Source organism: Salvelinus fontinalis, chromosome 2 (assembly GCF_029448725.1).
Source record: "Salvelinus fontinalis isolate EN_2023a chromosome 2, ASM2944872v1, whole genome shotgun sequence".
In the NCBI taxonomy this organism is placed as follows: Eukaryota; Metazoa; Chordata; class Actinopteri; order Salmoniformes; family Salmonidae; genus Salvelinus; species Salvelinus fontinalis.
Window position 1 is genome coordinate 25632830 of NC_074666.1, and position 13194 is coordinate 25646023.

General features: G+C 45.1%; 1 protein-coding gene across 1 annotated transcript in view; it reads right to left on the bottom strand.

The window, feature by feature from the left end:
• LOC129815288 (roundabout homolog 1-like) overlaps nt 1-13194 on the bottom strand; it is a 270600-nt gene that overhangs the window by 16968 nt on the left and 240438 nt on the right. Inside the window, exons 9-15 of the mRNA XM_055868963.1 lie at nt 7918-8042; nt 7566-7737; nt 5821-6026; nt 5634-5715; nt 5336-5504; nt 4235-4401; nt 3925-4046 (exon numbers count right to left, since the gene is read on the bottom strand). Of these exons, the coding sequence (XP_055724938.1) occupies nt 3925-4046; nt 4235-4401; nt 5336-5504; nt 5634-5715; nt 5821-6026; nt 7566-7737; nt 7918-8042 (1043 nt within the window). The remainder of the gene's footprint in view (nt 1-3924; nt 4047-4234; nt 4402-5335; nt 5505-5633; nt 5716-5820; nt 6027-7565; nt 7738-7917; nt 8043-13194) is intronic.

The following is a 13194-nucleotide window of genomic DNA, read 5'->3' on the forward strand; positions in this document are numbered from 1 at the left end:
ATTTACAGATTAGGATAGAAAACGCTCCAAAGTTTCCAAAACTGTCAAAATATTGTCTGTGAGTATTACAAGACTGATTTTGCAGGCGAAAACCTGAGGAAATCTAACCCGGAAGTGATTTTTTTTTTTTATCTGTGTTTCATTTCCCGTCTTTCTTCCATTTAAACCATTTAAACCAGATTCCTTTTCCAATGGCTTCCTCAGGCTGTGACCAGGCTTTAGACATAGTTTCAGGCTTATATTTTGAAAAATTAGCAATATTTTTCAAAACTAGTCAGGTGTCCTTTGATTAGTTCCTGCGCGCGAGAGGGGTAGCTCTCCATTTTCTTTCTCTCTTTTATTGAATAGGTTACGGTTCGGTTGAAATATTATCGATTATGTATGTTAAAAACAACCTGAGGATTGATTATAAAAAACATTTGACATGTTTCCACGAACATTATCGATACTTTTTGGAATTTTCGTCGAACGGAACGAGGCTGTAGTTTTCTGAACATAACGCGCAACCCAAATGGCGGTTGTTTGTTATAAAAGTAATATTTATTGAACAAAAATAACATTTATTGTGTAACTGGGAGTCTCGTGAGTGCAAACATCCGAAGATTACCAAAGGTAAGCGATTAATTGTATTGCTTTTCTGACTATCATGACCATGCTAAATCCAAAAGCTTGGATTGCTTTCGCTGTAAAGCATATTTTCAAAATCTGACACGATAGGTGGATTAACAACAAGCTAAACTGTGTTTTGGTATATTTCACTTGTGATTGCATGATTATAAATATTTTTAGTAATATTTGGCGCCCTGCAATTCAGCGGTTGTTTAGGAAAATGATCCCGCTAAAGGGATCCGTAGCGCAGAGAGGTTAAAAGCGTGATTCAGAAATTAGGGAGAAAGATTTTTTATTAGAGAAGAATGGATTCACTTTTTCAATGCTACTTAAGGATACTTTAGTTATCATCTTTCACATTGTAATAAGTCCAAAAAGGTAAGACATGTAAAAAATATATTTTTATATTTCATAGGTTTAAAACTTCTTGTGAATAGGGGGGCGCTGTTTTCACTTGGAAAAAATCATGCCCAAATGAAACGGCCTCGTACTCTGTTCTAGATCATACAATATGCATATTATTATTACTATTGGATAGAAAACACTCTGAAGTTTCTAAAACTGTTTGAATTATATCTGTGAGTAAAACAGAACTCATTTGGCAGCAATGAAGGAAGGAAGTGAAAAATCTGAAAACGAGGCTCTGTGTCAGGGCCTGCCTATTCAACTGGCTTTTATTTATGGATCTGTATGCACTTCATACGCCTTCCACTAGATGTCAACAGGCAGTAGAAGGTTGAATGGGTTGTCTAGCTTGATGTGAGGCCGAATAAGAGCTTTTGGAGTGGCAGGTCCGGTCTTTTGTCAGTTTTCGACGGCGCGCAGGGGAACCTCACATTGTCTTCTGAAAAGCGTTCGGTATACACTACTTAATTGCTCTGGCTCTCATTTTATTGGATACATATGAGAATAACATCATAAAGTAGGATTTTCAACCGAGTTTGACCAGTTTATTCAACGTTTATTGGGAATTTTGGAATTTTTCGTTTCAAGCGCCAAGAGTTGATGGGCATGTTCGCGCAACAATGCTAGCCAAAGTTGCTAATTCGACAGAAGAAATGGACATTCTAAAACCAAACAACGATTTATTCTGGACCTAGGACTCCTTGCACAACATTCTGATGGAAGATCAGCAAAAGTAAGAGAATATTTATGATGTTACTTCGTATTTTTGTGGTAAATGTTGGCTCCAACAAGGCGGAGAATATGTGAGCGCTGTCTCACAATACTGCATGCTGTATGTTGTACTAAAGTTATTTTTTTTTAAATCTAACACAGCAGTTGCATTAAGAACCAGTGTATCTTTCATTTGCTGTACAACATGTATATTTTAGTAAAGTGTATGATGTTCTTTGGTTAGATTAGATGACTGTCCAAAATATCTCAGGACAATTTGGTGAATTGTTGCTATGTATTCACAATGTATAACCACGATTTGCAGCTCTAAATATGCCCATTTTCGAACAAAACATAAATGTATTGTATAACATGATGTTATAAGACTGTCATCTGATGAAGTTGTCCAAAGGTTAGTGATTAATTTTATCTATATTGCTGGGTTTTGTGAAAGCTATTTTGGCGGTGAATAAATGGCGTTGTGTGTTTGGCTATTGTGGTGAGCTAATATAAATATATATTGTGTTTTCGCTGTAAAACACTTAAAAAATCTGAAATTATGGCTGGATTCACAAGATGTTTATCTTTCATTTGCTGTATTTTTCATAAATGTTTTATGATGAGCATTTATATATTTCAAGTTGCTCTCTGTAATTATTCTGGCTGCTTTGGTGCTATTTGTGATGGTGGCTGCAATGTAAAACTACGATTTATACCTCAAATATGCACATTTTCGAACAAAACATAAATGTATTGTATAACATGATGTTATAAGACTGTCATCTGATGAAGTTGTTCAAGGTTAGTGATTAATTGTATCTCTATTTATGGGTTTTGTGAAAGCTACCTATGCGGTGGAAACATGGTGAAAACATGCCGTTGTGTGTTTGGCTATTGTGGTTAGCTAATATAAATACATATTGTGTTTTCGCTGTAAAACATCTAAAAAATCGGAAATGATGGCTGGATTCACAAGATGTTTATCTTTCATTTGCTGTATTGGACTTGTGATTTCATGAAATTATATTATATGATATCCCTGTCGCGTTAGGCTAGGCTATGCTAGTCAGCTTTTTTGATGAGGATGCTCCCGGATCCGGGATGGGTATCACTGAAAGGTTAAAAAGGAACAGAAAGGAACAACATAAACCATCACTTTTTTGGGATTGGAACCAGTTCAGAACTTGACTTTGCTGGTCGGAAAATTGGAATGGAATGAAAAAAATTATGGTTCTGTTCAGAATGAAACGATTGGAAAATAATTTAGGTTCCAACCCCTGCATCCTGCCCACAGCTCTACACAGCTGGTTATACAGCACATTCTATGCTCTATGTGTTCTGAAGTACATTATTTCTCAATCAATCAAATTAGCCTATTGTGAATATCAGTTATAGCCACGCAACAGAAAGGTTTAGGGCAGAGGTGGGCAAACTTTTTGGCTCAAGGGCCACATCGGGATTTTGAAATTCAATGGAGGGTCTCATTTTATGGGGGAACAAATGTTAAAATCAATTTGCGGGGGCCTCCTGAGTGGCGCAACAGTCTAAGGCACTGCATCGCTGTGCTTGAGGCATCACTACAGACCTGGGTTTGATCCCCGGCTGTGTCACATGGGCTGGGAAACCCATGAGGTGGCGTACAATTGGCCCAGCTTCGTCTGGGTTAGGAGACGGCTTGGCAGGCCGAGATTTCCTTGTCCCATCGCGCTCTAGCAACTCCTGTGGCGGGCCGGGCACATGCACGCTGACACAGTCGCCAGGTGTACGGTGTTTCCTCCGACACATTGGTGCGGCTGGTTAAGCGGGCATTGTGTCAAGAAGCAGTGCGGCTTGGCTGGGTCGTGTTTCAGAGGACGCACGGCTCTCGACCTTTCTCTCCCCAGTCCGTACGGGAGTTGCAGCGATGGGACAATTGAATACCATGAAATTGGGGAGATAAAAGGGGTTAAAAAAAATATTATTATTGTATGTCTCACAGGCTGGATTGAAGTTCCCGGTGGAACAGATACGGCCCGAGTGCCATACTTCCCCCCCCCTCCTTTGTGTAGGGAGACCAACAGACCATGCAGTCTAAGAAGCTGGGAGTAATCATTCACAATCAGCTGACACAGACAGACACTAGGGTAACTTTTCCTTAGAATGGATAGTATCTGCAGACGGGCCAGGCCCAGTTAGGTCGAGGGTCAGGGTTCTACTCACTGTCCACTGCACCCTGACGGAAGAGGAAGAGAGAATGGTGGGGTTGTGGAGATGGATCACCACATCCCCCAGCTCCCTCTGGATCTGACGATGGTCTACCCCCTGGCTGGTGGGAGGGGTGTCTGAGTGGGGACACAGAGAGAGGAAAGGGTTCAAACAGATTGGCCATGTTAGCTCACTCAGGCATTCACTTTGCCCCTGCCAAGCCAGCTGGTTACAATATGAGGACCACTAAGTCTCAGTGTCTCTGACATCAGCTAAATGTGACTCGATCATCAGGTAAAGCTTGTAGAGGAGAGGGTTATATCACCTTGTGTCCTGACTGCATCAGTGATGGGGCTGGGGTCACTGAGGCCGTAGGCATTGGCTGCTCTCACCAGAAACAGGTAAACTGCACCTGGCTTGAGGTTCTTCAGGACAAAGGTCTCCATCTTCACGTGGTCAGCCAGAGTCACCCAGCTACTCCCCGACGCGTGACTACACAGATGGAGGAACAATAGTCAATCATTCACAACAGGCAAGGTCTTAAAAATGAGTGCATACATGCATATAGATACAGCCCTGAACACACATAATAGACACACATCTCGGGCCCTCCTAGACTTACCTGAACACCTTGATGATATAGGAGATGGGCGTGGACCCAGCGTTTGTGTTGGATTTCCTAGACTTACCTGAACACCTTGATGACATAGGAGATGGGCGTGGACCCAGCGTTTGTGTTGGATTTCCTAGACTTACCTGAACACCTTGATGACATAGGAGATAGGCGTGGACCCAGCATTTGGGTTGGATTTCCTAGACTTACCTGAACACCTTGATGACATAGGAGATGGGCGTGGACCCAGCGTTTGGGTTGGAATTACTAGACTTACCTGAACACCTTGATGACATAGGAGATGGGCGTGGACCCAGCGTTTGGGTTGGATTTCCTAGACTTACCTGAACACCTCGATGACATAGGAGGTAGGCGTGGCCCCAGCGTTTGGGTTTGATTTCCTAGACTTACCTGAACACCTTGATGACATAGGAGGTAGGCGTGGCCCCAGCGTTTGGGTTGGATTTCCTAGACTTACCTGAACACCTCGATGACATAGGAGGTAGGCGTGGCCCCAGCGTTTGGGTTGGATTTCCTAGACTTACCTGAACACCTTGATGACATAGGAGATGGGCGTGGACCCAGCGTTTGGGTTGGAATTACTAGACTTACCTGAACACCTTGATGAAATAGGAGATGGGAGTGGACCCAGCGTTTGGGTTGGATTTCCTAGACTTACCTGAACACCTCGATGACATAGGAGGTGGGCGTGGCCCCAGCGTTTGGGTTGGATTTCCTAGACTTACCTGAATGCCTCGATGACATAGGAGGTGGGTGTGGCCCCAGCGTTTGGGTTGGAATTCCTAGACTTACCTGAATGCCTCGATGACATAGGAGGTGGGCGTGGCCCCAGCGTTTGGGTTGGATTTCCAGGACAGAGTGACTGAGGTGCGGCTCACGTCAGTCACGTCAGGCTTGGACGGGCCGCTGGGGATCAGGTTAGGGTCTGTGGGTCGACCTGGCTGGACTACTACTCCGAACTCTGCCACACACGAAACAGAGAGATCAGAGTGGCAATCAAACAATCAAATAAATACCCATTTACTCACAGCAATGACTCCAGAGAGTGAAAGATACAGCTGAAAAGATCATTATGATGTCCATAACCTACCTTCCACCTCCAGGTAAGCCCTCCAGGATGCCTCTCCACTGGGGCTGGACGCCACGCATGTATAGACGCCTGTATCTCCAAGCTGAGGAGCAGAGACACAGAGACAGTGTAAGAGTGGGTTCATTTGGTGGTGGCTGAGTGGTGGTCTGTGAGTGTATGTTGGTGGTGGTGTTACGCTGCCCCCTACCTTAGCGTAGCGGATCTGCAGGGCTCCTGTGTCTATCTGGGTGATGCGGGCCTCCTCGGGGGACACCATCACCCCGTCTTTCTTCCAGTGAACTGTTGGTGTGGGGGTCCCTGTTGCTTGGCAACCCAGGACCACTGTGCTGTCCACAGGTACCGTATGATTGGACGGGCCCTGTCGGATCACGGGAGGGGGGCGGTCCGACACCACTATTCGAAAGAGAGCGGGAGAATGTACTGTTTAATACCAGTTACTGTGAGAGTAAATAGTTTAGTAAATCACCCCTTCAGATAGAGAGAGAAATAAAACATGTATAGAAGAGAATGGAATGGGGAAAGACAGAGAGAAAAACAAGGGCAGATGTGATGTGAGAGATATTGAGGGAAATTGATATGAGGAGAACACAATAGGAGTGATCGGTTGGGGCAGTGGAGGGAATAGAAATCAGATTATCCCAATGCCCAGAGCAACTGGCTAATGACTGGGAAGTAGCAGGAACAGTAGAAGCTGGCAATAACCAGAGCACCACAGACCAACTAATAACAAATCCCATTTAGACAGCAGTCACGCAGCCATCACTCTCCCACTTCACAACCTTGTGGAAATAGGGGGGGAAAGCTCTCCAAAATCAGAGGCAGAGGGAAAAATAATGGAAACACCTTGAAAACCGCCAGAGGAAATGGCAGCAAGTTATTTCCATACAAATACACCTCGCAAACAGGGAGGGAGGAGGGGGAAGGGAGAGGGGAGAGACGGGTAGGCCTATTCACTTGAAGGAAATATAAGGGATAGCAGAGTGAGAAGTCCTCCTTGGATTAGACATGCTACATCCTTGTTTCATTTCCATTAAGTGTAATTGAGTGTACATTACGTCGGTGACTCTTATTTGTACGTTGCGACACCTTGGCAGCTGCAGAAAGCTTTATCATCATCATATGATTAGCCAGAACCAATAGCTACCACTGCTGAAGTCACCTTTATGCACAGACAATGCTTGCCGCCTGTACCAGCCTCAGGCAATTATGTGAATTAACATAATATATGTACATAGTGAAGACACACACACACATGCGCACGCATGCCCACACTCAAGTCAGTTTATTATAACCAAGTAGACTTTGCTGGTGGTGATGGTTGCTGTAATTACAGTTGTAGGCCTTTGAGCCAGACTCACCATTTTAATTCAGCTTTTAATAACTGATGCAATTATCAGGATTATCATCATTCGGTTCACCAGCATGACATTAGGGAGGAGAACGAAAGGTGTCTGTGTTTAAATATGTGTGTGTGTGTGTGTGTAAAAATGTGTGTGTGTGAAAATGTGAGTATATGTGTGTGGGTTTTGGGGGAGGGTTCAGTTTGTAAGGAGGGGATGGGCAGTCTGCATGCACAGTGTCACCATGGGAACAGGGGGTTTGGAGTCCCAACGCCTGCAGCTGAGGGTTCCTGAATTCACTCCAACAACAATTAGTAACATAAGAAACAATGAACCATAGAGGACACAGCATCTCAGCAGTCTACAGGAAAGGCTGATCTGCCATACATCCAGTCAGCAAAGCAGAAAGTAGCTATTCAGCTACACAGTGGTGATCTTTTAGTCATGACATTGGAGGCCACAGATTCTGTATTTTCCAATCATGGAGAGACAACTCAGCCAACCAGGCCAGTGGAGTCAACTTACATAACGGAGGAGCTTTGGTCAGTTGATAAGAGGAAACCCTCCCTCCCTCCCTCCCTCCCTGACTCACTGTCAGTGACCTCCAGCAGGGCCTTGGTGATGACGGAGCCAGCAATGTTGAGGGCCTGACAGCTGTAGTACCCGGCGTCAGAGCGCTGGGCATCTGCGATGGTCAGACTGCCAGTCTGGGACACAGAGAGACGGCTGAAGGGCTGGGGGGGCTGGTAGGAGAATAGCAGGCTCTGGAGGACAGAGAGAAAGAGACAGAGGGGTCTTGAGAGACTGGAATTACATGTCTATGCTTGAGACATCCACTGGACATGGTGTTATCAATATCCTATATCCTACACTAGGATATGGATCAATAACTTCAACTCTATGCATCTACATTTACAAATTAGATGGACTAGATGGTATCTCACATTGCTGCCCTCCCTCTGCCAGAAGATAGCAGGCTGGGGGTTGCCAGTGGCCTCACACTGGAAGGTGACCGTTCTCCCCACCGCCACCACCTGGTTTCTGGGGCGCATGGCAAACGCTGGGGGCACTGCAGGGGTGGAGAGATGTGGCTTGGTTAACAGGACAAGCCATTGAAAAACTTTGCAAGCATTGCAATATAATAATCGAATAAACAACTAAAATCTCATAGAAATAGGATGACATAATGATGATAACTTACCAGTGAAGTCTACAAGAGAAGAGAAGAGACACAAACACGGGAGATGAATAATGATGGCACATGCAATGGGAAAAGATTATCAGTCAATCATTAAACATTTTCAACAAACACTTTGATGAATGAATACATGACTGAGTAAATGGATGGAACAAACAACAATCTAACACACAGTGGGGCCATGAGGCGCAGAAGCTCTGTTTGTGTGCTAGACTACTTTCCAGTCATTAATGGGGGATATGCGTGGTAGGGTGTGTTGACTGAGGCTGGTCTTCGGAGGAGTCGGCTTGTGTGTTCAATGAATGGGACCCCAATGGGGGAATGCTTTAGTGTGTGTTTGACCGTAAATACATCTCCCTCCCTCTATCTAAATTCCTCAACACTAGCAAAACACACACATGTAGTTACTGTGGACATACACACTCTCACACATACACGCACATTACAGCAATGTACCTTTTACTATTTTATCACTATTACACTACTAATAGAGATAAGTAGAAATCTCCTTTCTTAAAGACACGAAGAGAAAGTCCGGAACACATAGGGACATATGAGACCATAAAGAAAGGACCAAACAGAGGGCGAAGAGAAAGGGAGGACACAGACAGGAGAAAGCAGTGTGTTGTTGTTGTTGGATTTGGCTGTGCCCTCTGAACCCTCTAACCCTCTAACCCCCTGACAGCCATGTTTTCGGAGCGGGACTTGATGAATGTGTGACCATGGACATCATAAGAGCCGAGGTCCAGCTCCCAGCATGCCATGCTGTATGGTAAAGGAAGTGGAGCGTCCTGCCTCAGTGTGTTTAGCTCAGACCAGACCCCCTCTACGGGCCACATACGCAGCCTACAGGCTCCCACCATATTTCATATAGTCGTATGTAATTATTTCCATTGACCAAATACTATGCCTCTGGAGAACGCCATGTTTCCTTCACTATGTTTGTCTGTGTAATATTTAGGACCCAGGATCTTGGAGGAAAACATTTCCTTGGCACATGCATGCAAACCCGCACACAGACACACACAAACACATATTGGTGGAAGTGTTTGAAAGGTTTGGTGTCGTGCTTATAGGTCCACACTGAAAGCCAATGTGATGACCCCTGACATGTAGCTTGTGTTTTATGGAGCTATCTGGGGCCAGAGGCAGGAAGTCCCCTGGCAGCCTTATGGGGTGACTGGAGGTGGTGCTGAGGGAACACGTGAGCTCTTGTGTTTGGTCAGTTGAATGGGCCAGTGAAAGGTGAAGATAGAGTGTGAGAGTGTATCTTGAAGCGTGTTTGTGAATGTGTGCCTCGCACATGCGTGTGTGTGTGTGTATTTGTGTTGATGTGTACGTGCGTGCCTGTGTGTGTGTCGTGCATCTGTGTGCCCCTGTTTGTCGTGCATGTATGAGCCCCCATGTGTGTGCCCCTGTGTGTGTCCCTGTGTGCGCCCCTGTGTGTGTTCGTGTGTGTGCCCCTGTGTGTGTGTCCCTGTGTGTGCCCCTGTGTGAGCCCCCATGTGTGTGTCCCTGTGTATGTCCCTGTGTGTGCCCCTGTGTATGTCCCTGTGTGAGCCCCCATGTGTGTGTCCCTGTGTGAGCCCTCATGTGTGTGTCCCTGTGTATGTCCCTGTGTGAGCCCCCATGTGTGTGTCCCTGTGTATGTCCCTGTGTGTGCCCCTGTGTATGTCCCTGTGTGAGCCCCCATGTGTGTGTCCCTGTGTATGTCCCTGTGTGTGCCCCTGTGTATGTCCCTGTGTGAGCCCCCATGTGTGTGCCCCTGTGTATGTCCCTGTGTGTGCCCCTGTGTGTGTGTCCCTGTGTGAGCCCTCGTGTGTGAGCTCCCATGTGTGTGTCCCTGTGTATGTCCCTGTGTGTGTGTCCCTGTGTAAGACCTTGTGTGTGAGCTCCCATGTGTGCCCCTGTATGTGTCCCTGTGTGCGCCCCTGTGTGTGTTTGTGTGTGTGCCCCTGTGTGTGTGTCCCTGTGTGTGCCCCTGTGTGAGCTCCCATGTGTGTGTCCCTGTGTATGTCCCTGTGTGTACCCCTGAGTGTGTGTCCCTGAGTGTGTGCCCCTGTGTGTGCCCCTGTGTGTGTGTGTATATTACTATGTGTGCTCAGTAAGGCTGCTGGGGCACAGCGTTCCCAACCCTTGAAGACCCATTGGACCTGTTGACTCAAAGGTGTGAAAAGCCTTGCATGGGAGTGTTGGGTTGAGTTACAAGGCCAGCCAGTCCTGCAGCCTGTTTGGACAGAGTTACAACCCCCCCGTAAACACATAAACCTGAGGGGGAAAAAAGGGGGATGGATTCTACTACAGCTCCATGTGCTGGATTAACTAAAACAGACACTCGGAGACTGGAACTCTGGGTGTCGAGCTAGGCCTATAGAGCCTTATTGACTGAGGGCTTCATTTCTCTGAATGCTGTGGCACAATGTGAGTCTTATTGGAGATAAACAGTGATATGCATGGATGGATAGAGAGAGAGAGAGAGAGAGAGAGAGAGAGAGAGAGAGAGAAAGGGAAAAAGAAGGGGGTGAAAGAATGAATGAATGAAGCAGAATAGCCGTAGTAAGAACAGAAAAGGGTGAGAAATGAAGACTTTACTTTGAGGAGGAAATACATTAAAACGCTACAAGATGATCTGGAGTGTTGGCACTAGTTAAAGTGTGATGAACGACGTCAGTAAAAGTGTTAGATGATGGAAATAATGCTAAATAAATAATAATAAATAGACAAAAGAAAAACGTTTTATTTTAAAATAACAGCTTAGCCTTGGTGTGTTGGGATTGAACGCAGCTCGACTGGAGTGGGGATCCAATATGCTTTGATTTTCACTACTGATAAGGTGGCCTGGCTGCAACAATAACACGGCCAGACTGTTTAAAGAGGAAACAAAGCCTTAATCTCCTGCCTGCCGAGTGGATATGTTCAAACACAGCAAGCCCACTAGACTGTTTATGTTTGGGGCAGAAAACAGAGAAACCATAGAGCTATGTTTCATTTATGCCAGTAATTATCTTTTTGTTTTCTCATGATTTGGTTGGGTCTAATTGTGTTGCTGTCCTGGGGCTCTGTGGGGTCTGTTTGTGTTTGAGAACAGAGCCCCAGGACAGCAACGCAATTAGATCCAACCAAATCATGAGAAAACAAAAATATACAGTGGCTTGCGAAAGTATTCACCCCCCTTGGCATTTTTCCTATTTTATTGCCTTACAATTTGGAAATAAAATAGATTTTTGGGTGGTTTGTATCATTTGATTTACACAACATGCCTACCACTTTGAAGATGCAAAATATTTTTTCTTGTGAAACAAACAAGAAATTAGAGGAAAAAAACAGAAAACTTGAGTGTGCATAACTATCCAAAATCAAAACTTTGTAGAGCCACCTTTCTCAGCAATTACAGCTGCAAGACGCTTGGGGTATGTATCTATAAGCTTGACACATCTAGCCACTGGGATTTTTGCCCATTCTTCAAGGCAAAACTGCTCCAGGTCCTTCAAGTTGGATGGGTTCCTGCTGATATACAGCAATCTTTAAGTCATACCACAGATTCTCAATTGAGATCTGGGCTTTGACTAAGCCATTCCAAGACATTTAAATGTTTCCTCTTAAACCACTCAAGTGTTGCTTTAGCAGTATGCTTAGGGTCATTGTCCTGCTGGAAGGTGAACCTCCGTCCCAGTCTCAAATCTCTGGAAGACTAGAACAGGTTTCCCTCAAGGATTTCCCTGTATTTAGCGCTATAATAGCACTATCCATAATTTCTTAAATTCTGACCAGTTTCCCAGTTCCTGCTGATGAAAAACATCCCCACAGCATGATGCTGCCACCACCATGCTTCACTGTGGGGATGGCATTTTTGGGGTGCTGAGAGGTGTTGGGTTTGCGCCAGACATTGTGTTTTCCTTGATGGCCAAAAATATCAATTTCAGTCTCATCTGACCAGAGTACCTTCTTCTATATGTTTGGGGAGTCTTTTGGCGTACACCAAACGTGTTTGCTTATTTTTTTCTTTAAGCAATGGACTTTTTCTGGTCACTCTTACGTAAAGCCCAGCTCTGAGTGTACGGCTTAAAGTGGTCCTATGGAGAGATATTCCAATCTAAGCTGTGGAGCTTTGCAGCTCCTTCAGGGTTATCTGTTCAAAGTTTCTGATATTTTTTTATAACCCAACCCTGATTTGTACTTCTCCACAACTTTGTCCCTGGCCTGTTTGGAGAGCTCCGTGGGCTTCATGGTGCCGCTTGCTTGGTGGTGCCCCTTGCTTAATGATGTTGCAGACTCTGGGGCCTTTTAGAACAAGTATATATACTGAGATCATGTGACACTTAGATTGCACTCAGGTGGACATTGTTTAACTAATTAGGTGACTTCTGAAGGTAATTGGTTGCACCAGATCTTATTTAGGGGCTTCGTAGCAAAGGGGATGGATACATATGCACGCACCACTGTTCTGTATATTTTTTAATTTTAACTTTTATAAACAAGTTATTTTTTTAAATTTCACTTCACCAATTTGACAGAGAGGCAGGCAGGTTTTGTGTAGAGTAGATTGTGTAATTGGAACCATGTAATTTCCCTACATGGGACTCAGGCTTGTCTTTAATTAAGCTCTGCTCCTCCTCACTGTCTGTCTATTCTATCTCTCTCTTGCTTTGTGTCACTGTGTGTGTGTGTGTGTGTGTGTGTGTGTGTGTGTGTGTGTGTGTGTGTGTGTGTGTGTGTGTGTGTGTGTGTGTGTGTGTGTGTGTGTGTGTGTGTGTGTGTGTGTGTGTGTGTGTGTGTGTGTGTGTGTGTGTGTGTGTGTGTGTGTGTGTGTGTGTGTGTGTGTATTCGTGTACACGCAAGTATGTGTGAGTAGTGGGGTGTTGCTGCTCATTTCCTGCCATCAGTCCCAGTGCTGTGGGGGTCATTGTGGAAGGGCATCCCTGCTCATAAATGAAACCACTTCCTGGTGCCTCATCAACAGTCCCATCGGGGCACCTATTCAGAACTGTTACACTGATCCAGTCATGGTTAGACTACGAGTTGT